The 25,497-nt window shown below is 40.6% G+C and overlaps 1 protein-coding gene across 5 annotated transcripts in view; it reads left to right on the top strand.

Annotated features, from left to right (window-relative positions):
- LOC102798479 (discs large homolog 1-like protein) overlaps nt 1-25,497 on the top strand; it is a 122,530-nt gene that overhangs the window by 91,500 nt on the left and 5,533 nt on the right. For 3 of the 5 annotated variants that reach the window (XM_087830927.1, XM_087830929.1, XM_087830928.1), the window contains 6 exons: nt 8,809-8,923; nt 16,416-16,598; nt 19,481-19,544; nt 22,432-22,447; nt 24,457-24,507; nt 25,232-25,333. In XM_087830927.1, the coding sequence (XP_087687053.1) occupies nt 8,809-8,923; nt 16,416-16,598; nt 19,481-19,544; nt 22,432-22,447; nt 24,457-24,507; nt 25,232-25,333 (531 nt within the window). Of the gene's footprint in view, nt 1-8,808; nt 8,924-16,415; nt 16,599-19,480; nt 19,545-22,431; nt 22,448-24,051; nt 24,094-24,456; nt 24,508-25,231; nt 25,334-25,497 lie in introns of all 5 variants that reach the window. The other 2 variants (XM_087830930.1, XM_087830931.1) reach the window with 1 other exon arrangement.

Raw genomic sequence — 25,497 nt, 5'->3', positions numbered from 1 at the left:
GCTGTTTTACAGCTGATCGAAATTTAAGACCAAATGTTAGCAAAAATGTAGATTCATTGTCATTTTCTGTCAGGTAGTCACACTGTTATGATGTTCATCATAAGCAGGGTCTCGCTGCTGAGGTGGGACGCAGTAAGACAGTCATTTGGAATTTCTTAAGTGATCCTGAGGGTTATGGAAGAAAAATGTGTAAGAGACAAAAAACTTCACCAGCACTGAGCCAGAGGATCCAATTGGGTGTCTGTTAAGACACTGGACGATCCTCGACCCAAATTAAGGCCGTTACTGGTCCTGACTGCAGCCCCATAACCATCAGACGGCATCTTAGACTGAAGGGCTTCAAAAACTAAAAACGTCTTCAAAGGCCTCGTCTACTTGAACGCCACAGAACCGATCATTTGGACTTTGCAAGAGAGCACCAAACATGAGACACTGAAAGGTGGAAGAAAGTTTTATTCTCTGATGAGAGAAAATGTAGCCTTGATGGTCCTGATGTTTACTGGCACGACAATCAGATCCCGCAGGAGATGTTTTCTACGTGCCACAGTGGAGGGGGCGCCATAATGGTCAGGGGTGCTTTTTCCTTCAGTGGAACAATGGAGCTTCAGGAGGTGCATGGGCATCAAACGGCCGTTGGCTATGTCCAGATGTTGCAGAGAGCATCCCTCTTGACTGAGGGCCCTGGTCTGTGTGGTAACGGCTGGGTTTTTCAACAGGACAATGCTAATGTACGCAATGCCTGCAGGACAGGGGACTTCTTCCAGGAAAATAACATCACTCTTTTGGACCATTGTGCGTGTTCCCCTGATCTAAATCCAACTGAGAACCTTTGGGGATGGATGGCAAGGGAAGTTTACAAAAATGGACAACAGTTCCAGGCAGTAGATGTCCTTCGTGTGGCCGTCTTAAGCTTTTAGAGAGATGTTCCCACTTGCATCAAGCATGCTGCAACGAGTTTCTGAAGTGATGAACAGTAACGGTGGAGCTACTCATTACTGAGTTCATGTTTGGACCTTTGATTTCCGTTTTTTAGGGGTTTACTGTTTTTTTTGGGAGGTGTGGTCTTAAACTTTCGATCAGCTGTAAAAGAGCCTGTTTCAGTTCAAGCGTTGTTTTCAATAAATTGCATGCTCAAAAGAAGTTTTTTTTTCTCACTCCCATTTCTTCTTGCTGCATGTTGAAGCTTGACGTGGAACCTTATTAAGATCCAACCATGCAAAATATAACCTTTTGCCATTTTCAAATGGTCTTAACTTTTGATCGGGACTGCATTCACATAATGGTCATTTGTAGTTGTCCTGAAGTTCAGTATTGATTTTTTCATGTTCCTCTCCAGCCACAAAAGGCTTTCTGTTACCTATATTCAGCTCTCGGTGTATAGAAAACACAGTGTAACCGCTGTTAGACATTTTTCTTTGTATTTTCAAGACCTAATTCCACTGTGACTCCTTGAATGTAATCTTTAAACTCAACAACATTTTTGAGTCAGCTGCTTAGTGCTAAAAGATTCAAACCATGATTGTTTGGAGTCAGATTGCCTGTCACCAAGCACCTTGTGCAGCCACCTTGAGATCCAAACTTGTGGCACATTCAACTTCTGAGCAACAACTAGTTGCAATCAGTCACCAAATGTGAAAAGATGCAGTGTAATCACTTGGAAACAACTGATCATTAACCGTTAAAATGTGCAAAGGTTTCACAATGAATTTTCAGTTACATACCATTTCTTTTCCAAAGTTGGCTGTTATTAGCGAACAGTAATATGTGATAATCTGAAAAGACCATTGGCTCATGCTCAAAACAACAAAGCTTTAATACATAGCGAAAAAATAAACTGGGAATTTGAGCTGAAGTTTCACGCCTTCATTTCGCCCAAGTATCCAGTACAACTGTTGATTGGAAAAAAACACGGTGTTTGGTTAAAACAATGTTGAGTCGCTGTGCTGACCTTCAAGCGTGATCTTCTCTGTGCCATTAAGTTTCCTGATGTGGGACTACAAATGCCTGCAGGTTGACAGCAGTGTTAGTCACTGGGATTACACACGACTGTCAGAGACACACAGTCACACACATAAACACTCACACGTGACCCACACAGAGCCAGTGTCTGTCAGCAGTAATACTGAGGTGATGTACAGAGGATTATCCTCACTTCTGTTAGTGTGCTTATTGCACTTTGCGTGCGTTTGCGTGTGTCGTGCACAACTTGTTACATAGAAGATTAACAGTAGCTCCATCACGGGGGCTTTCAAATACAGTGCTGCTGGATTTTCTTCTGCTGAACACCCAAAGTGAAGGACGTTACTTTTTTTTTCTAACTCTATATTAGCCCGCTCTTTCCTCTTTTGCTTCCTTTCTTTCCTCTTCCTTTTTTCGCTTTCCTTCCTCTCCACCTGTCACCTCCTCCTGTCTTCCCCAGTGTTACTGGTGTCTGTGGTAATGGTCTGACTCCACCCACGATGTGTGATTTGGGGGATTTGAGGTGTCACTTGTAACAGGAAGGCGACTTATTTAGGATTTGGAGTGTGTCTCTTCGTCACTTTGAGCCACATTTTTTCACTTCCAGCTTTTGACATTTAAACTTAAATCAGTACATCAAGACATTTTTGTCTTAAATTGCTTTAGTTACGTTATTCTTCTATTCCTCTCCTGCAATCTGATCACTTAATCAATACCAATGTAGATTGCTGAGCTATTGTTTTAATTATAGATGAGCCTCTTGCAGCACTGCTATTTTTGGAGCCAGGGCTTATTGTAGACGTATAAAGCAGGCTTATAACGTGAAGAATTTGGATTGGGGTTTTATTTTGTGTGTGTTTTTTGGAAATTCAGCTAATGAACCAAGAAGAGGTCTGTGTCCACTACTGGAGTTGTGGGAGGTTGCAGCCTTTCCCAGCTGACACTGGGGTTATCGGTGGGGTAGATCCTGGACAGGTTGTTGGTGCATAACAGGGTAACGAAGAGAGACAGACAACTACTAACGTTCACGTCCAAACCCACAGCCAATTTAGACTCACCAAGTTACTGTGGGCACTCGAAGAAACCCACGCAAGCACAGCAAGAACCTGCAAATTATTTACGTCCTTGGACAAATTCAGTTTCTGAAGAAATTTAAAAATTAGTGAAAAAGAGTCAAATTGAAGCGGTTCAGTGCAGTTTTCTCGTTATGTGTTTAGTATGCGTTTCCTTCTTTTTTGGGGCATAATTTAATGGTACTTTATTTAAATAAATGTTTGCGAGCTAGCAGTCCTCTTCATTGTTTTTGTTACTATAAGCTTCTCTTCTTTCAGTATGTGGAGCAGTGCCGAACTGGCAACAAGGAGGTGTATTGTCTGCATGATGCAAGTATGCAATGGTCTGCTGATTAAATTATTTCTCCATAGTGCTGCAAGTGGAAACAAGAAACCCTCGGGCAACATTTAAATGTACAAGAAAGATCCAAACGCTACAGCAATGATGACATAAACAGTGGAAAAAAACAGCATATATGATCCATGCTTCTTCCCGTGGGACATAAAAACTGAAGGGAAAAGTATGTATATTCATTTAATGAATGAGGATCAACCCTTTGAGAGATATTGTCTTTTTTCTTAGGGGTTCACTCGTGGCAGTTATTCACAATTAGGGCCGTCTCTTTCCTCTGTTAAAGGAAAGGGTGATCTGAAAGGAGAATGTATTGGTGCAATGCACACAATCCTAATGATGTGAAATGCCTATCTCTAGCGGTTTTGTGTTGGATAGCACTGAAGCTGCACAATGCAGGGAAAGGTCTCTGCCAGCTGCTCAATGGAGTAACAATGCTCCTCTAGAGAGAGCAGAGGAGACGAGAGGAGAGGAGAGGAGGGAACACAAGCCATTAGTCTCTGCCATCATCATCTTTCCCCCCACTGCCTCTGCCTCCTCGTTTCCTCACCTTCTCCTTACCTTTTATCCAGCTCCACGTTATCCCTGTATATTATATACCTGTGTCTGTCTTGCTCTTAATCTGTTAATGCTACACTGCGGCGATGTGTGTTGGCAGTTAAATGCCGATGATATGAAAGCCACATGATTTCCGTTTGTCTACAGAAAATTGTAGCACAACCTGTTCACTTTTACATGGGAATATTGTTATAATCTTTAAGATTTCTTAGAAGCCAAACACATGCAAGAAAGAACCGTCCCAACTGTAGAAGTGGGGAAAGCGAGACAGATGGAGGCGCAGACGAATCATGCAGCACAGAAAGAGTTTAATTGCGTATACTTATTAAGACAAATGCTAGTGTCTCATTTTTCTTGTGACCGCTATACAAAATGAAAAGAAAATCCATTTACGAGCTATGAATTGACCTCTTAGTTAAGCTTCCCAAAAATCAATATTCAGAATGCTTGGTCAAGCTTTACCGTGTGTGTGTGGCTTGTAGACTGATTCCCTGGGGCAAAGTAGGGCAGGAGAGCCTGGCATTGACTCAGCTTCCTGCATGAGTGACCTGAGGAAACAGTGTGTGTGTGTGTGTGGGTGGGTGTGCTAGCTGCTGTCAAAGAGGGGGAGGAGCAAAATGAACGCACCAGCGAACGGGAGATGGAGCAAGAGTGGAGTGTAGTAGAGACAGAGAGAGAGAAAGAGTTAGCATCTGTTGTTTCTCTGGCAGCTGAGCAGCACTGGACCGATTTTACGCACACATATTTTTTCCCCACTCCACCACACGCTGCTACATACCTACGTAGACACACATTCGCATCTGTCCTCTCCTGCTCGCTCCTGTGCTGCATCCAACGTGGAACGGGCTCCCTCTCTTTCTCTCTATCCTTTTCGTCTCAGGACTCTAAGCTTCAAACCTCGCTCTCCCTGGCTTAGACACTGATCTGAGAGCCCCTGTGACGGTATCACATCGCGGACGGTGTCTGCCAGCAGCCTGTGAGTACAGCAAGAGTGGGAGAAGCGATTCACTTCTTTACATCTCGCCTCTGGTAACAACCTAACAGCTGTTTTTGGGTAACATTGTTGGGAGGCGTTAATGGATAAATCTCTGAGACTCTAACACTGTGTTATCCATCACTGTGCCAGCAGTGACATGTTAGCTTCTGTGTAGATGGCTAGCAAGTTTTGATGCCGATAACTTCTCCCACTTTCAGCACTTCTGTTTTTTTCCGTGCTGTGCTGCTTTTGCTCTTTCACTAAACTGGACTCTAAAGAATGATCAGGATTTCAGCTCCCACTTTAACTGCATCAGCATTAGCTTGGGTCTGAAAACAAAAGAAGATCAGAGCTGCATCCTTGGCAGCACAGGCTTTGTCTTTGCATTCAAGATCAGGAGTTAATAGAACGGATATCTTAGCTGCAGCACAGTCTTTGTTCCATAGATCAGAAAGAAGAGGAAAAGCGTATCTCTGTAGCTTTACAGTAGCTCTGTCTTTGTTTATATGGATTCATAAACTGCTTTCATTCTTTGTTTTACGAACAGATTTTTATTCTGCTGCATTACATCTTTTCTGCTTCTTTCCCCCCTTTGCCTTTTCTCTCCTTTCTGTTCTCCTTTTTCTGCCTCCTTCCCTGACTTTTTCCTCTCTCTCTTGCTCTTGAACCTGTGTTGTATCGATTCACTTTGTGTTTACAGTCAGTTGCCGAGGATGTGAAAGTTTTTCGTCTGGTCTGTCAAGCTGAAACTGACAAAAATACATATGTTAATCCACCAATTCGTGAGGGATTACTGCTGATTTCGGTCTAAATCTGAAAAAGCCAGACTGGGGTTGCCAATGAAAAATATGTAAGATTAAAGGAATAAATTAACACATGTATTTCAGCAAAAGGCTCTTGAGTTTCATCTTTTTATGGAAAGATGGAGGCAGATTGCTATTTTCTTTTTTAGATTATTCAAACCTGTCATTTAATGGAGACATCAAATGCAGCAATTCAGTCATCCTCGGAAGGAAATATCCTAATCAGAAACAATATATTAAGGCTCTGTTTTCTTTTTTCTTGCTTTTTTATTTGTGGAAAAATCAAACACTAATTGCAGATCATGTTGCTCGTTTCACGTGGCTTCAAGCTCTTTCAGCGCTGTTTAGTTGTTCGTGTCAGTGTGTCAGTCTAATGAGAGCTTTGTGGGGATATCAGCTCATATCTGGGAAAGGAGAAGCAGGAGACACTGCAGGTTTCGGATCAGCGTGTGTGTGTGTGTGTGTGTGTGTGTGTGTGTGTTCATGACCGTGTGTACCTAGAGAATGATTGAATTACTCAGGGTTAATTAGATTCTGTAGTCCACAGCAATGGTTCAGATACACACATACGCACACTCACTCACAGGGACATCCTTCAGAGGGGCTTTTTCAGGCTTATTGCCTGCGGCGTTGTCATCCGTGTATTAGTTGAGATATTTTCTGGGAAGCTGTGTGGTGCTAAGCAGAGTAGAAGACAGTCAGGAAGGATTTATTACACATTTCTGCTGCTTGTTCAGCCACTCCGGATCAAAATACTGCCGTTTGCGGCAGCTTGCTAAAGGTTAAAACTATGTACTTTATTGCTAGAGGAAGTGTGTCCAGATATTGTCGAAGCCATCATTGCACATCAGCTGAAATACTTGTGTTTCCACTTTGTGTATACCGCAAAATACTTTAGCTTATAAATAAAGAGGCTGAATGACATTTTAATGGCCACTGAAATATCGGGTGAGACGGTAAAGTGTTTTTGCTGCATCTAGCAGAAGGACACTAAAGCACGAGGCAGCTGTGCTGAGTGTTTGAGCAAATCAGTGCACTTTGCATTGATTGGCCGATCGGTCGGCCTCGCGCAATTTACTTCATGCCATTCAAGGGAGATGAGTATACAATTGTTCCCAGCAATTAAACTAAAAATGCTGTTTGGAAATTCAGCAACGTATTTACGGGTCCGCACAGGTTTACTAAGAAAAACTGCATGCTGTGTAATTGCATTTGCAACTGTGGTGCTGAATGGCGAGGATGTGAGTGCAAACAACTCAGCCGTTTCTCCATCCAATACGTCAATGTCATTTTACTTTGGGCTCCAGCGTTGTGTGCCCCTTGCAGATCTGTAACATTTCAGCCAAGGAGTAAATAAAAAGTTAATAACTCCATGAAAACGCTGCACCGGTGATGCTGTGTCACACCACTGCTGAGCGGCCGGAACGTCACTATGTGAAATCGTTGTGCATGTATAATGGAGCTCCTCAGTGCAGACTCACCCATTTTCCACCTACGTCTAGCCCTAAAATGTCCCACTGCTCTCTGTGTCAGCACTGGTCTGAGTCACATGAGCTTATGGTATCATTCCAGCACTAAAACATTTTTTTGGTCAAACTTTACATGAATGATAAAGATCTTACATCTTTTTATGCGAGGAAAAAAAAGGACAGAATGAGTGTGAAGTGCTGCCCACGTCCCAGAGTGGTTCATGCGGGCCTAGGGCTGTTTTCCCAGTTTGAGAAACAATTAACCAGTCTGGGTTTAGTGTGCATTATTAAGATTGAGAATTTCAATTTAGTCAGTCTGCTACCTAGAAACATTTGGAACGGCTGAGTATGATATGGCAAATTAAAAACAATGTCTCGCCACTTGCCAGCCATCTGAAGTTCTCCCGACACATTTTTAACAGTTATTTCAGAGTGTTATCTTTAATTTCAGTGGTCACTGGGGGTACATGAGCTTGCCTGTCACAAAATGATAAAAACTGCATAAAAAGTTTGCTGACTTTGCTCCAAATTGAGAGCCGTATCTCTCTCTCTTTTAATGTTTCCGTTGGTACTCTCAGCTTAGGCGGTAGAGCAGGTGATCTAATAGTCGGATGGTCGTTCGATCGCTCGCTGCTGTGTATATGTAATGTGTGAAAGTGATGTCATCACTTTCTCAGATAGCAGCATCCTATCTCAATTCTGAATATAATCGTGGCAAGTTATTAATCTTGGCCTGACAGACCTGGTGGCCTTTGTTCTTTACCTGGACAAAGGTAAAGTTCAGTCTCTGTCTCTCTTATGGAATATAACATGCATCTTAGTTTTTCATTTGAGCATCTTTTCAGAAAGGTCTGGCTTCCACCGCAGATGCTGTTGCTTCGCTTTCTTCAGTCTCTCTTGTAAAACATCTCTAGGCAAGCATATTTCCTTACGTGGAAAAATCAGGGGCCGTGGCGTTGTCCGGATTAAAAAAGAAGCGTGAAAAGTGCATGTCCACGATTTCAATTATTTTGCTTCCTTAACATCCACTAAGTGGTAAGAACAGTAATGTGCACGTGTCATGAATCCAACTGTAAGTTTGCAAGTGCACTTGTTTCTTTGTATATGTGGCCCTTTAAAAGGATTCAGTTGTTTTCAATTGCACTCTATGGCACGTTTATCTATTTAGGTCTGAGTCATTTTGCATCTACGTGGAGTTTAAAGCACACTGTGCATGCGCGACTGTAAATGTGTGTGTTGATGACGATATTAACGTGGATCGGGTCTGATGTAACAGGAGTTAACATTCACATCAAACAGACTGTTAGATTATGGCTGTAGAGAATCCGTTGATAACTGTGCGTGTGCTTGTCTGGGAGAGCGGTGTGTTTGCAGCTGAGTGGGGTAACTCAGCACAGAGGGAATCCTTTCTGATCTTGAACGCAGGGGAAAAAAACGAACCCTACTTTCTGTAGTTGCCGTCACAACTCAACTACTTGCTGCCGCCATTTGTAAAAATGTGGGTTTTCTTGTTTGTTTTCGCTCTGTTCTTTTCTTTGATGAAAAACATAAACCATATTTTGTTTAGATAAAAAGGTAAGGTTTGTGATCTCAAGCCCAATGGGTCTAACAACGTTACTGTGTGTCTCTTTGTGTGTAGAGTACAGTCGTTTCGAGGCAAAGATCCATGACCTGAGGGAACAGATGATGACCAGCAGTGTCAGCTCCAGCTCCACGTCTCTCCGCTCCACACAGAAGCGCACACTTTACGTCAGGTACAACACAACACGCGCGCGCGCACACACACACACAGGGCAGACAGAGGTGACTGATTATCCAGTGTGCATCAATGTGGCACAATCATTCGAAGACCTTATCTCAGCTGTCTACTGTGTGAGGTTATCACATCTGAAATCACAATTAGATGTGTGTGTGGCACATCCACCAGCCTGCCACCTCTGTGAGCGTCCTTCTGTCCTCGTGTCATTCTTGTCCTTGCCCGCTCGATTCCTGGGCTCTTTAGAGCCCAGAAGCGGTTTCAGCCGGAAACCAGCTCCACTTTTTGATGTCCTTTCTTCACAAGAATCACAGTCTTTGAAATATTGATTAAAACGCTGGGTTGCTGGGTCCACATAAGTCACATTGGAGCTCTTGGAAGATCAATCACATGGAAAGCAAAGACAGGAAAAGCAGCTCTAATGGTAACACTAAATGAGGCTTTAGGAAGACAAGCATTTTCTTTTAGGTTACTTCAGTTAAGCTAAAACAGAAAAAGCACCAGAGAATGTGGTCAAAGAACAAATCTGTGGGTATCTATTTGACTTTTGGATTAAAAAAGCGATGCTTTCTCTAATCATGGCAAGAGATGTCAAAGAAAGAGAAGGCACAATCAATCTTTGTGCATTTCAGTAGGCTGTGCCACTGGCTGATTAAAGACCAAGCGTAACATTATAATGAACATCTTCCAGCTGAAATGTCATTGAATGTTGCTCTCTCCTGTATATTTAGCATATCATATCATATTTGTCACTTAGAACAATTCAAGCTTTCAATATTAAAGAGTTTGATCTCAGGATCAGGAAGAAGAACCTTTTAACTGGCACAAAAAAGCAGAACTGTTAAAAAGGTTGGATGGTTTTCATGTTTATAAATGTTTTTCGATGTCCTTCTTAATCTACTAACTCACGTCTGTCAAGTTTTACAATTTTTTTTGATACAAACAGTAAAATATCCTGCACCTCTGTATTTTTCATGTATTTTTTAGCTCAGTTGAAAAAAAAAAACGCATCTCAAAATTGAGTGTATTCTAGACGAAAGGAATATCTGACTTGAGCTGTGTGCAAGTGACCTGAAAGGAAAGAGTGGGTGCAGCTGGGATGAATGTCACCTTCAATAACGCACTCTCTCTCCGCTGAACACGCACATTCTGATCAGACGGAGAGAAAGAGCGTTGCGTCAGAGTCTAAACTTGGAGCTACAGGCCAAAGGTCGCAGTCAGCTATCGGGGAGCTGACCAATAAATCAAAAAGATTCATCCCACTGACTGATCGTCTGCTTTATCTGACTGAGAAACAGGCTGATTGATCCCCTTTCTATTTAATTATAAAATTTTCTCGGTTTTTATTTCATAAAAAATTGATTCCTTACAGCAAGATGCTAGAGGACTCTTGATGCTTCTGCCTCAAATCCCCCCTCATTAAAACAAATCCTCATACTGAACTATATATCCAGTGGCTCATTATCAGGAAACATGGCATTGCAGCTGTTTGACATCATGTTTGTTAAATTTTTAAGTAGTTAGCCGCAGGCATGATTATCATTAGCATAAATTAAGCGTGCCCCCATCCACTGTTTTCATTTGGCTCAGGCTAAAAGTGAGGAGAAATGTCCACTTGATTATATGATTAGAAGCCTACATTAGAATGTCTTCTACCAGAGTGCACCTAAATTAAATTCTGCTGTGGAGATAAACTTTTAACTATGTCTGAGGGGAATGGCCACCATCCATTTAGGGGGCTCTTTCTCAACAAAGTTAACACGAAGGAAACGGAGAGTCTGCTGCATGTTGCTGCTTTAACGAGGCATCGGCCAAGCAGTGCTTCTTAACATTTCCTAATTATCATTGAACCCAAAGTGCAGATAAGGCTGATGTCATTAATCACGAGTCTGTAAGAGTTTAGTTCTAACCTGATAACAGTGTCGTAAGAAATGACATCACAGTTCATCGTGACATGTGAATGACACAAATCACACTTTCACTGTACAAAACCACAAAGTTACAGACGTTATATGCATGTTTCCATATAAATTACCATAATACATATTTTAGGCCACCACATCGTCAGTGTTAACGGCAATCTTCCTCCAACTCTTTTCAAAATCAGGATCTTTCACGGTTGCAGACAGTAATGTAATAACCCTTCCAACAGCCCGCGTAAAGCATAAATCACTGTCGTGCAAGAACTTCCTATATCTGGAGACTGCCCAGAAGTGACCAATCAAATTGCACTGTGAGACTGGCAGATGATTGGTCGAGCTGAGGATGTCGGTGCATGACAGATGGCTTTGTGTGTGCGTGCGGGGTACTCTGGGCTGCTGCCGTGTGTACTTGTGTGTGTATACAGGATCTGTGTGTGCATAAATGTTGTGTGTAAAAGACAGGCTAACCTTTCGTCAGAGGAAATGTCACTGAAACAAAGTGACATACTGTATGTGCAGCTGTGCTTTGCATGAAAGGTGAGCATGTGTCCTCTCCTCCATTCTTCTTCTTTCCTGCCTCATTTTACATTCACACCATTATGGTCTATTTTAAACACAGCCTATGGTTCAGTAGCATTGTAATTGTATATCTCACTGCGGAAAGGCTCAGGGGTTGCTGCAGTAAAAAGATGATGTCCTGTCTTCATTGAAGGTATAGACTTTATTTTAAATGTCTGAATCCTTCGTTGCCTTTTTTATTGTTTTATTTTTGTATATTAGAAAGATTCTCAGTCAGTTGTCACCTGTCGGTGTCCATATACTATATAAAGATCATTTTATTCTTGCTTTGGTCTGAATGTGTGCACTGAAAAATCATAGCTGTGTCTGCTGAACTGAGTCCTGTTGCAAGCATTTTAAAATGCTGCAGCAAGTCCTGAAACCGAGTGTTATAGTTTCAAAGTTTAGTTTATTTTATGGCCTTTTTCAACCTAATATAGTGACATTTAATGTTAGAATTTATTTTCTGCTGAAGGCTGTGGGAAGGGGAGTTGTATATGTTACAAAGCCCTAAGGCAAATTTTGTGTTTTAGGCTGTACAAATGTTGGAATAATGTACGCTCAGGACAAGTTATGCAAATAGTTTTTTACTACCACCCCAGTAACTCCGGTGACCAGATGTTCATATATTTTAAAGTGAATCTCAACATAAGATCAGATTTTTTTGTGTGAAAATGGAGAAAGTCAAAAGTATTTCTGATAATCTGAGAGATCTGTGAGTATCATTTAAACATTCAATTCAGTTTTATTTATATAGCTCCAGATCACAGTGAGAGTTGCCTCAAGGAGCTCTGTATTGTAACGCGGAGACAATAATATGAGAGAAAAACAGGAACAATCAGAGGATCATCTATGAGCAAACACTTGGCCACAGTGGGAAGGTAAAACCCTTTTAACAGAGGAAACCTCCATCATAAGCAGGCTCAGGGAGGGACGGGTGTTTGCCACGAGCCGTTGGGGGAGAGGGGAGGAAGACACATACACTGTGGAAGAGAACCAGAGGTTAATAATAACTCGTGATTAAATGCGGAGAATAAACACATGCGCAATGAAAACAGGTGAGTGAAGAAGAAACACTCAGGGAGGGTTCAGGCTCACCCGATCTGGCCCTATATGCTTTATCAGAAAGTAAAGTCGAATCTTAAAAGTAGAGATGACGTATCTTTTCTTTTGATGTTTTAAAGAAGAGGGGCCTGAAAGCTGAAGGCTCTGCCCCCTAGTCAACTTTAAAATATCTCAGGAACTACAAATAAGCCAGCACCCTGACAGAAAAGTGTTTTATTGTAGTGATATGGCACATAGGCTACGTTCACACTGCAGGTCTTAATGCTCAATTCTGATTTTTTGATCAAATCCGATATTTTTGTCTGCTTGTTTACACTACAAATAAAATGCAACATCAAACGCGCTCTAGTGTGAACCCTCAAAGCGGCCCGCATGCGCAAAAGAAGACGTCACACATTTTCTGTTTAGACCCAGAGCAAACAATATTGTTTGACTGATGGCCCTTAATTTAAAGACTTCAGACTTCACGTTTCCCAATTTTTGCTTTAAGTTATTTTGTTATTTACATAATGATAAAAATAACAAAATAATTATCCTTATTGCTGTTTTAGAGGAGCGGTGCTTCAAAGGATAGTTGCAGATTTCTGTCAGAATCTGCAGATTATGCAGTATAAATAAAATGTTCACGTTTCTCCAACGTTGTCTTCCTAGCAGTTTCACCGGATGGCAAGGAACCGTTCGCGATGTCTTCTCAGGCGCTTCTCCGGCGCTGATAATTGGCGTCTGTCTTGTTTCAGTGATGTAAAAGACGGATTTAATGCGACTTGACTGTTCACACAGCAGTCGCTTTCTGAAACATCGGATATGTATCGGATTCAGAACCACAAACGAAAGTGACCCAGATCGGATTTGAAAATATCGGATTTGTGCCGTTCACACTGTCATACCATGATCGGATATGGGTCGCATAGGGTCAAAAAAATCGGATTTAATGCGTTTTCGCCTGCAGTGTGAACGTAGCCTAAGAGGTCTTTAAGGTAAGATGGGGCCTGATTATTCAAGACCTGTATGTGAGGAGGATTTGATGCAGGATTTAACTGGGAACCAATGAAGAGAATCTAATATGTTAGAAATATACTCTTTTTGACCCCCTCCCTTGGCGGTCTGGGGCGGCTTGGACCTGTGGGGAGCTCTGCTGGGTACCAGACGGTTATTGGGCGCCTGGAGCCCTGGGGCCCTGATCTCAGTTCGTACTGGGGTGTTTGGCCTCTGGCAGGGTCAGCTGCCCATCGCCTCTGGTCTTCTGGGACTCCCGCAGATATCACCGAGATCTGTGGCCTTAGGTCTTCCGTAGTCTTGGGGGACTGCGGAAGATTCGGTTCTCCTGGATCCATCTCTGTGTGCCTCCGGCTCCTGGGGGGGAGTTGCTGCAGCTTTCCACCCTCATTTTCAAGTGCATTTCATGACAAAGACACGTACACACTCACAATCGACACTCTCGCTTTCTCTCTCACACTCACACTCACACTCACACACACACACACACACACACACACACACACACACACACACACACACACAAGAAGATTGTTGATTTATGTACCTGTGCATTTTCGAATGTTTGTGCTGCAGGTGTTGTATGTTTGTTTTTCTTACAGATGCGGCAGTTGCCGATGCATTATGCATTTCTATTTGTATTACGCCTTCCACTACACACCCGCCCCCACCCCTTTTTTTCTCCCCTGACTCTCCTGCCTTAGAAATTGTCATACTATATTCCACAAATAATGTAAAACTTGAAATGACACAAATAGAAATGAAGAAATAAACAGATAAACTCTGAAAAAAGGGGATTATTTGTGCTCTCATTCTACTTCCTCAGCATCAACACACAGTGCATGCCTGTTAGGGAACATGACTGAGGCTGTTACATGTGCTGCTGTAATGTCAGTTAGATGGTAAGCTGTTCTCTCTTAGCTTTGTGCTGCAGAACGTTAATGTCTGTTATCACAAGCGTGCAGTTAATGTTGTGTGATGTTGTGTACCGCTAATCTACATGTGAATGGGGGTTTACTTTAATTTGTCTGTTTCGCCTATGACAGCAGTGTCACACAGCCGTTTTCACCTCTGGAAATAATATGCACATGTGCAGTAATTCTATATGAGTATTCATTGGAAAGTTAAACTGCAGTGCTCTTTGGACAAAAGGCTGCTGGCTATGCAAAATCTCTAACACAATGGGTGTGTGTTTCTTTTACAGACTGGTTACAGTAATTCATGTGTGCTTCCCCACTGGACAAATTCCTCAGAGGAATTCAAATGAATGTAATACTGAGAACAGGTCATTGATTTTAGCGACACAGGCACAAGATTTAGGCAATAATCGGATTGCTGTACAAAAATAGCATTTACATGCTATGTAATGTTGAAAATGTCCACAGGTTAACACACACACTGTGCAGTCTGTTAGGTGGCTACACGCTGCTACACGCTGCAGTAATTAAATGTGTGTCCCTTCCCTCGAGTAATTCGATTTCAAAGGTTCTCATGTACAAATAAACTGAGTGTAATTGATAACCTGTAACTGATTTAACAGAATTATATTTACATAGCTGCGACTTTAATAACTCTGCACACCATCCATCATTGTAACTTGGTGGCTGCAAAATTAGGCGGGTGTTTTTTTATTGCATGTTATATTTTCTGCTTCTAGTTGCAGCAAATATCCACTAATTTAAAAAAGCGCTTTATGTTTACAGCTTGTGATGTTCATGTATCTTATCATGCCATTTAGAATACCTGACTTCCCTTTGACTTTATGGGAACATCTAAATATCTCACTGTACAGTAGCTCCCATTACAACAGATCTATAGGCTGCATGTGGTCTACTAAAATCATTTTTTAAACACTTTTGTAGAGTTTCTTCTGATTTTTCCTACAAAGATCAAAATGAGTTCATGCTTATCATAAATATAATTAAATATAACCTATCATGACCATAGCTTAGCATTAAAAAATATGACTGCTTGTAAAATAGTTTATACAGAGGTTTATATAATTATACGTCTATAACAAGTGGTTGTCTTGCAGTAAATATCAAGTATCACAGCATCGTGCTACCATCGTCGTCACAGGCAACATATTGTGTTTGATGATTACTGTACACAGTTTAAACCGTCTTTAGGTTTAATCTAATCTAATTATCGCTGTCACCAACAGAGCGGCTTAACTAAAGCTTTTGTGCCGTTGCAGCTAATCAGTGTCACCCTGAACACTTTAGTGAATTCACCTGCAATCCTTCTGCCCTGCTCGCAGTCCTGGTAGACAGCGCCTGTTAACCTATATTACAGTAATACTAATGCAGGCTGTCAGTTTTTAGCCTCCACCTAAAATTAAAGCGCTCAAGTCTTTTCTTTTATCATCGTGATGTATCGTTAAAAAAGCACGAAGTGCTGTGTTTTTGTACTAATGTCAGGCTCTCTGTCTAATTTTCTTCTGTTTCTCCTTCTCTGTCTCTGTTCTGTTTTATTGATGAAGGCAGTAGGGACTTTAGGGGATGTTGGTTATTTCAGCTCTACTTCCTTTGCACGCACACACACAAACACACACGCATACACGCTGGCCTACTTTCCCAGGTCTTTTCCCTCTGGATGGGTTTGCATCTCTGTGGTCACAGAGACACTACACACACACATACACAGTGACATCACACAGACAGATGTGCACAACTTCAGACACATACGCGGTGCCATGTGCTCCAAGACAAGGTCATAAATTAGTAATTAAAAAAATAATTTGTTGTGTAGAAAAACAGTTCTCAGCTGTTTTTCATCTTGTATTTGTTCCAGCACGTCTTTCTATCTGTTTAGAGAAATAAAGTCTAGTTTCAAACTTCAAAATGAAATGTATATGTCATCAACTAACCTGTCCTCCAGCAGAATGGCTTGTCACGCTGAAGCTGAGCGTGTAACTGCATGCGTCATTTGTTTTCTGTCCCCCTGCAGGGCCTTGTTTGACTATGATGGAAGTGCTTCGGATCTGAGCGCGCCCAATCAGGCCCTGCCCTTTCATTTTGGGGATATCCTCCACGTGAGCAGCGCCAGCGAAGAGGAGTGGTGGCCCGCCCGTCACCTCAGCCCCCCGCCCCCAAACTGCCCGGAAGTCGGGGTCATCCCCAGCCGCCGGAGGTCAGAGTTCAAAGGGTTTCAGATGGGAGTGGGTGGATGGTTTTATTGATTTTTGTTTTATTAACTAAAGCAGAAGCGTTAAAGTCGAGTCCGCCCATTCCCTCTCACATAACAAACACTCGTCTCACCGCAGCATAAATCAATCCGTTAATTGTCTAAAAGCTGCTACCTGTGTACATGCAGTATTTCACTAGCCCCATCTCCACTACAATATCCACAAGAGGGAAGTTAATACTGTTGCTCCCCACTGTCCTGACTGTGAGGACGATGCAGCTGGGTTAGGTGCCAACCATAAGCGTCCAGTTATATAATCGGTTTCCCATCAGTTCATCTCGTCTTTTTTATTTGTCTTTTAAATATGAAGCATTTTGCTTGAAATTAGATGAAAAATAGTGGCAGTATTTATAGCAAGAATGACAATTATGCCGTCAAATCTAGTTTTGAGTTGTTGCTATCACCTAAAAATGTTCACATTTGAATCTTTGTTCAGTACAAATATTGAATGATAACTTTTACACTTATATTTTCTTTCTGTTCATCTGTTAGAAATCTGAATCTGACTCTTGCCTTAAAATGAAGTATTATTGAGTTTTTCATACATACAGATTAAATCAAATGAAAATGAAAACAGTCCAGACCAGAATGAGCGTCAGTGTGGTCTTCAGTTATTTCATTAGGATGAGGATTATTATATAAGTCTGTCCAGGCTTATTGTGATAGGCCACTATACAGCAGACCCTGGAGTCAAACATAAACCTTCACAAAATTTAATTAGAAAACTAAGAAGACTAATAAGAAAACAAACAAATGTGTTCGTCCACAGTGGTTTGTTCACATTGGCACCTTTCCATGAGGAATATCAAGGTGGAAGACTGTGTATCTTCTTTTCATGATTTACTAAATGGGTTTTTCTTTTATTTGTTTGTTGCGGCTCAAAATAAAAGAGACAGAGAAAAAAATCTACTTAGTTTCAATGTGTCATCCCATTCTGAGTTAATTTGACGGAGAATGATGTGCGCCACATACGAAGCACCGGACCAAACGCTGGATTTCAGCTCCGTGCTGTTTAAAATACAGACAGCTTGGCAGCTGTTTCCTGGGGACAGCATCCGTGGTCGGAGATTCATTTTCAAATTAGCTTCAGTCTTTTCACCAGAGTGTCGTTTTTGTGTTGACTCATATCACTGCGAGCATCATCATTATGAAGAATCTGCTGAATGTAATCCTGTGGTGGAAATATATGCCAACTTTCCTTCCTTCTACCTTCTCCACTTGTTTCGCCCTGCGGACGAGGTGACAGACAGATGTTAGATTTCTGAGGTGCAAGGAGAAGACAATTTAAGACGAGTCGTTTTACCATCCGTGACACGGAGGGAGGCGATGACCAGGGGCAGAGGGACGTGGAAAGTGATGGAGTGTAAGGAAGGGAAGTGAAGGAGTGTTAGAGAGGAAAGAAGGGATTCAAGGTGGCAAGGAAGCGTAGGAGTGAGTGAAATGAGCGGATTGTCACATATGGGTTTGACAGAGAGGTATTAATAGACTGAGGTGTTAGAGCAGAGGCTTGAGTATTAGGGCTACGTAGATAACTGTGTTATAGTTTAAAAAAACAGCCTAGACACAGAAGTAATAGAAATTCATATATTACAGGCTGTAGTTTGAAAATTGTTAAAGATGTTAGAATATGTCTGCCAGAGATTTTACCATTTATCTGTCTGCAGGATATTAAAAATGATAAGCTGGATTATGCACTATTAGCATTAGTGTTATGATGAAAGGTAATTATTAAAGTTCAGTCAGTCTTTTAATGTAAGCTGTGTTCAGCCTCTGATATAACTATTCAATCATCCCTCCTGCTGCTCTCCTCTCTTCTTTTCCATGGAGGTCTCTTTATTCTACTCCTCTTTAACTTCTTTTCTCCTTTTCCTCTCGTCTGCTCATTTTCTTCTTTTTTTAATCTTGCTTCTTCTCCTCTTTCTGCTCACCTGCACTGTTTTTTTCCTCATGCCTTTTTCCGAGGACATTTTTTTAGAGATAAAGTTAAGTGTAAGCATGCTCTTATAAAGATGTCAGCATTCAAAGAACAGGATAACCCAGAATTTATCTTTAGTTATCATTGCGATGTTCTTTTTTGTTCACTACGTTATTGCTGGTTTGTCGAGCTGTTTACAGACATCAGGGGGCTAAAAGCTGTATTACATAAGGCTTTTTACAAAGACACATCTGGCTTTTTTCAATTAAAAAAGAAAGCTAAGCAGCAGAGAAACAGGTCCCAGAGATTCAGCTTATTTGAAATTCTAGAGTTGGATGTGATCGCCAGCAGGAAATGGTCCTGCACAGGAAGTGACAAAGCTAAATTTAAACACAGGAGACAAAAATGTCCCCACAGCAGGAGCAAGTGAAGCCTTCACAGGGAGGAAATGCCTTCTACACCCGAGTATGCTGGGGTGTTTCGATGCTGTCTCGGTCTTTTATTCCTTTGCACCTGTTTTAAGGTGATCACAGCCCGTTTAGATTAATGGACACGACCATGCAATCGGCTCTTCGCTGTCAACTTACATAACATCTGGATAAGTGCACAAAATTCCCTCTGCTTCCTCTCAGTGCTATTTTAAACCCCCGTAATCTCATACTGATGCTTAAAGATATACAGTTTCAAAATTCCAATAAAGTAAGCTGCAAAATTACTTTTCAGATGAAACAATATTTTGTGGCTTTGTTCGAATCATTCTTTCAGATCCATAACAACTTGAAACACTCGTTGTGACGTTAAATTAGTTTTACAGTTTCAGGGTGCTAATTGAGCTGATTCGCTGTTCATATTTTTTTCATCCTCTCTCTGCATGCCTCCTAACGTTTGCACCTGTCTTTTGCTTTATTCACAGGGCAGAAAAGAAGGAGAGGTCGAGGTTAAAGACAGTCAGAGTGAGCAGGTCTCAGGACAGATCAGTGAGTATGAATGTTTGTCATAAATCTTAGAACTCAAACCAGTATACTTTAATTCAAGGTGTTGAACATAACAGTAAAATGTCAAAAGAAGTAAAAAGCAAAGCTTGAGCTCTTTACTCTATTGAAAAAACATGACATTAAATGTCTTATTTTAATTTTTTTCTTACTTTGAGCAGTAAGGCTACGTTCACACTGCAGGTCTTGATGCTCAATTCCGATTTTTTGATCAAATCCGATTTTTTTGTCTGCTTGTTTACACTACAAATAAAATGCGACAGCAAACGCGCTCTAGTGTGAACGCTCAAAGCGGCCCGCATGCGCAAAAGAAGACGTCACACACAACGCGCTCTGTTTAGACCCAGAGCAAACAATATTGTTTGACTGATGGCCCTTAATATAAAGACTTCGGACTTTACGTTTCCCAATTTTTGCTTTAAATTATTTTGTTTACATAATAATGTAGATAACCTAATAATTATCCTTATTGCTGTTTTAGAGGAGCGGTGCTTCAAAGGATAGTTGCAGATTTCTGTCAGAATCTGCAGATTATACAGTACAAATAAAATGTTCACGTTTCTCCAACGTTGTCTTCCCAACAGTTTCACTGACATCTACACGGGATGGCCAGGAAGCATTCGCGATGTCTTCTCGGGCGCTTCTCGGGCGCTGATAATTGGCGTCTGCCTTGTGTCAGTGACGTAAAAGACGGATTTAATGCGACCTGACCGTTCAAACAGCAGTCGCTTTCTAAAACATCGGATATGTATCGGATTCAGAACCACATACGAAAATGACCCAGATCGGATTTGAAAAGATCGGATTTGTGCCGTTCACACTGTCATACCATGATCGGATATGGGTCGCATAGGGTCAGAAAAATCGGATTTAATGCGCTTTCGCCTGCAGTGTGAACGTAGCCTAAGGTGGATATTGTGTTGGTTTAAGAACTGTAGGTCAGATGAAACAAAGCAGTTGGTTGGTTGTTTTCTGACAGTTGGTAGATTGACAGCTGAAGGTAGACACCAACAAAATATGATGGCTTTTTTGTTGTTTGTTTTTTAAATGACTAATTGAATCTGATTACAGATAAGGCACAACGTCAGCCTGTACTTGTGTTAAATATTTTGTGTGCAGGGTAATTGCAGAGAAAGTACGGTTACGCTGTAACTTTGGTTCTCTGAGTGAGAGACTCTCTCCACATATTCCATATGTGGGGGGTCATACCCCGAACTTATGCAACGGAGTGGAGAGATAGTCTCCATGGTTTTCTCTTTAAAGGCTTCAGCAACATTTGAAGCACATAGAGCAACTTTATCATTCTGAGGTCATTGGTGTGATCTTAAAATAGTACAGATGTGTACAGTGTCAGTAAACATCTAAAAGCTATTTTGTGCTTCACTACAGGCAGTCTCAATCGAGAGGCACAACAGCTTGTTATTTCCTCCAGTCGCATCAAACATTTGCTTTTACTCTCAAAAGACAACACCTATATCTAGTGGATATAACAATCACAATGACTTTCTATTGGTAGTGGAGATAGAAGCAGCGTGATGCTATTTTAATGTGATAAAATCCACAAAGAAAGGAGGCTGGGTGTTTGAATGGATCAACAAAATTAAAGTCATCTGATTGCCTGCTGTGTTCGAACAACAATCTATAGTTTCTTTAAAGCACAGCAATGTTAAACTTGGTATTTTACCTAAAACCATGATTTTATCGAAAAACTACATGAGGGATTGCTATTCCTGAACTTTACCAAAACTCAATAAGGACAGTTATTGCTCATTTCCAGCTGATTCATGACTCATTCATGACTTAAAGGAGATTTTCAGAATGCAAAGCAAAAAAAAAGAGTCTGTAACTAAAGCTGCTTCAGGCTGAGGTCAGCTGTGTCACTATTTAAACCTTTGGTCATGATTAATGCAAACATCTAAAATGTCCAACAGTACACACCTATCGTAGCTATAACAGATAATAAGGGGAAGTGCAACAACAGCTGAAACTGATTGCTGGATTGATTAGTAAATGACAGAGGGAATAAAGGTCGCTTTTCAGAGAGAGCTACAGGCAATCATGAGTGCTACTGTTGCTGATATCGATTTAGTTTAACCTTGTGTTATTTAATAGGTTGTCTGTTTATGAACAATGAACAATTTTTCTGGCACCTGGAATTTATTTAATAAAGTTTAAGTTCTTAATTGGCACTAGAATTAAAAAAAATCTATTCTTTATGGAGCCTTTAAATCGCATTTGATTTGTAGTTCAGTCAGTGACTGGGTTGGCTACATTGCCCCTGTTAGTGACAGCCACACCACCTGTTAGCAGATAAAGAATTGCAGGGGAAACCTTAATTAAAAGTCAAACTACAGAGAGAGTGGCAGTTTTCTCTCCGTTTTTTATGTAGATATTTGTGACGTAGAAAAGTTTCAGTCTGAGTCCTTAGGTGAGGCAACAATGTGACTTTATTCACACTTCACACAGTGTGATGCTGAGCACAGGTTTAACACATGCTATTGATATCACCGTGTTGTCAGCGCACACTCTCACTCTCCCTCTGTTTTCTTCACACTGTTTGAATCAGCAACGCTGCAATCAGCAGCTCCATGTGGTGAAGAGATGATAATTAAAAATTGCCAAGCATGCAAACACACACACACACACACACACACACACACACACACACACTGCTGCACTAACACTGTAATTATTCTTGCTCTCTAAAACTTTGGGTATATGCGTTCGCAGTAGAGAGCTCAAAGCTTTCAAATAGGCCTCTGTTGATAATAGTCAAGATACTTCTGGAATAATTTTCAATATGATAATTAATTGTGTCTTTACCACCCACCCCCCTCTCTCTGTCTCTCTCTGTCTCTCTTTGTCTTTGCAGGATCAGGATGATAAAGGTAGGTATTCTCTCTCTCAGCGACACCTGCTGGTCAGAACATGTAATTCCACCTCTTCTCAAACCTGACCAGACCTAAACTCTGTTAAGTTTCCAGTTGGAGGAGAAGTAATAGGATGCAATTAAATATAGAGTTCATTACACACCTAACATACAAAGTCTGGAGCAGTACTCCAAAAACCAGTTGTTCAGTACAAGTCTACCTTAAAGTAAGTTGTCCTTAAAATTTACTCTACAAAGTTAAAAAAAAAAAAAAAAAAGTGTCAACTTTGGAATAAGTTATGTTCAGCTAAATGTCCAAATGTGCATTTGCACAGAAGAGGTCTGGATTGTTTTACTTTTATGCATCAAGAAGGCGCATTTAAATGTCCAGTATGAATATTTACAGCAAGTAAAAGCTATTAGAAAATTAATACTGACATCTGAAATGTGGAACTTGCCCACATTTGATGGTTCTTGATAATAAAGGTTTCTGTTAATTTCCAAAAGCTACAACATTGATAATTTAGTTAGAGTCTATAAATAAGCACAGACAGACTCCCTCAGAAAAAGTGCAAGACAACTTAAAATATACATGGTAATCTCCTGAATTTCTTATTCAATTTAATTGCCCATTAAATTGCTCAATCTCTAAACTTTTCTAGCTTTGTTATGAGTTAGCTGTGAAACTATTGCACATCATTTTCGAACCCTCAAACGAGCAGAGCGAACTAAACGGGCTCATTGGAGTCTGTTATGCCTCCTTATAATTTATAGGGGAATATTTTTTTAAATAGCTCTCTTATCATGACAGATATTTGTAAGATTGTTGGGACTGCTTTTTTAATATTTTACGCTCTTTATCTTATAGTATGAAGCTATTTGAAGTGACTGTTGTTGTGAATTGGTGCTGTACACATTGAATTAGTAAGATAAAATAATCAGCGTTCTAATTCGGTCGTGGTTTTCATTATTTTTTTATGCTAAAAAACTAAAATGTACAAACATAATTGAGATATTATTTGTGTTTTACTTATTACATTACAAAATGTCTTTGTTTCAGTAATGCTAGAAAAAAAACTTCAGCCTTTTTTTTTCTTTTGTTACTTAAAACACAAATTGCAAAATCAAATCAAAAAAGCAAAATATTAAAAAATCCACTAATTTACACAAATACATATAACACCATGTGTGTACGAGTCTGTCTTTAATTTGCAGATGTAAGGAAAGAAGTCAATTTATACGTAGATATAGAGTGGTGCCCTTACAATAGCCCCATTTAATCTGAGACATTGGAAAAACAGTTTTGGAGTAAACCTTAGAAATTGCCCTTTATTACATCAGAAAAAATGCAACTCGTGTACAGTTTGACTGAGTTCTCTGAGCATTGTTGTACTTTTCCTTGTGAATTAAGCAGTAGATGTTATAATTGAGATATTACAGCACCTAATGTACATGGAAAACCACACATATAGAAACTGGATGGATGGAATTCTGTTTTGAAAAGTGAAACCACGTCAGTGAATGCAAGTTTGTACATGTGTTTACATATATGTGTGTGTGTTGTATGTGTGTTCATATATATGTGTGTGTGTGTGCTGACTCTGACCTGTCTTGTCCTTCCAGAGCTGGTAACCTCTGGCACCAGCGATAATGAGAGTAGTTCCTGTAAGTCTAGCCCCTCCTCTGTCCCCTCTCTCTCTCTCTCCTAAATTTACTTTTCTTCTTCACTCTGTTCTTGATCTTTTAAACTTTGCCTCTCAGTTCATCACCTGCTTGATGTAGCTGCTGGGCTGTAGGTTTTCCTCTGTGTGTGCTTGTGGGTGTGTCGCGCGTAATCGTGTGCTGTGGTTTACTTTAGTTTTACGTGCATGTCTTTGTGTGTACAGTTTACCTTTCTCTGCTTCTGCAGCCTGCTTTTCCAGAGCTGTTGAAGAACTCTTTTTCCAAAAGTAGAAATGGTTAAGGGCGTGATATGTTGTCAAGTGTTGGTCCTTTTAATGTGTCTTTCATTTGTGTTTGTTTAAACAGCTGGTCAGGAGGAGATCCTTCTCACCTACCAACCTGTCATGCAGCATGAAGGTCAGTGGCTTCCCTTTCCTCCTCGGTTTGTTGTTGTTTTTCATGTGTGTTAGCTTAGCTTATGTAGGTAAATTAAAGTGCTTCTCTACTCAAAACTGTGTTTCAATCTTTATCATTTCTCATTGGAAAGAATTTGTCATTTTGACGGGGGAATTGTGTTTGTTTAGTGTTTACCTGCAAACAGCATTTTTGAAGCGAATCCGAGGCCGTTGCAAAAGAAATCTAAAACTTCAAACCACTTAAATCAGTTGATGTAACTTTAAGAATCAACACATCTTAGACAATGTATTATTAAAGCAGAGTACTTTGTAACATCTTTAAACATGCCTGGGGGAAGTAATTAATTGAGTTTGTAAGAATTCATTATTTTAGAAAAAAAACAGTCGACCGGTAGTTGGAAAACCTTCCCGTAGCTTGCTTAAATCCCACTGAAGCAGCGGTGGGTCAGTCATTACAAACTTCCTAGCTGTATTAAATAAATCATCCGGAGCAAGCTGCATTAAAATTTTTATAGATTTTAGGGTCCTCTTGATGCACGCTTTGCAGTTTTTTTTTTTTCTTTTGAGTGAGGTGACTTGAGGTAAAAATGACTGATTTCAGACAGGCAGAGTTAAAGGGCTGGTATAAGTTTTTTAAAACTGTGAATCCTTCAAAGACACTCCAGAGGAGTGGATTTTACACGTTGACGGAACCTGTTTTGTTTTTTTTTTTTGTCAATTCTCAGTTAATTACACACGGCCAGTCATCGTGCTTGGACCAATGAAAGATCGGGTTAACGATGACCTCATCTCCGAGTTCCCTGACAAGTTTGGCTCCTGCGTCCCACGTGAGTGTCTTTAGTTCATTATAAATCCCAGTAGAAACCTGTAACAGTTACTGGAGCTTTGCAAACTTTATGACCTTGAGGCAATAAATCAAAATTGCAAAGTCATGCCTAATTTTAATACATTTTTTATGAGCTCAGTGAAGGGTCACGTTTGCCTCATTTAG

Source organism: Neolamprologus brichardi, chromosome 17 (genome assembly GCF_056152115.1).
Source record: "Neolamprologus brichardi isolate AB-2024 chromosome 17, ASM5615211v1, whole genome shotgun sequence".
Taxonomy (NCBI): domain Eukaryota; kingdom Metazoa; phylum Chordata; class Actinopteri; order Cichliformes; family Cichlidae; genus Neolamprologus; species Neolamprologus brichardi.
Note: the sequence above shows the minus strand (reverse complement) of the source record. Positions and strands in the feature narration are given on the sequence as shown.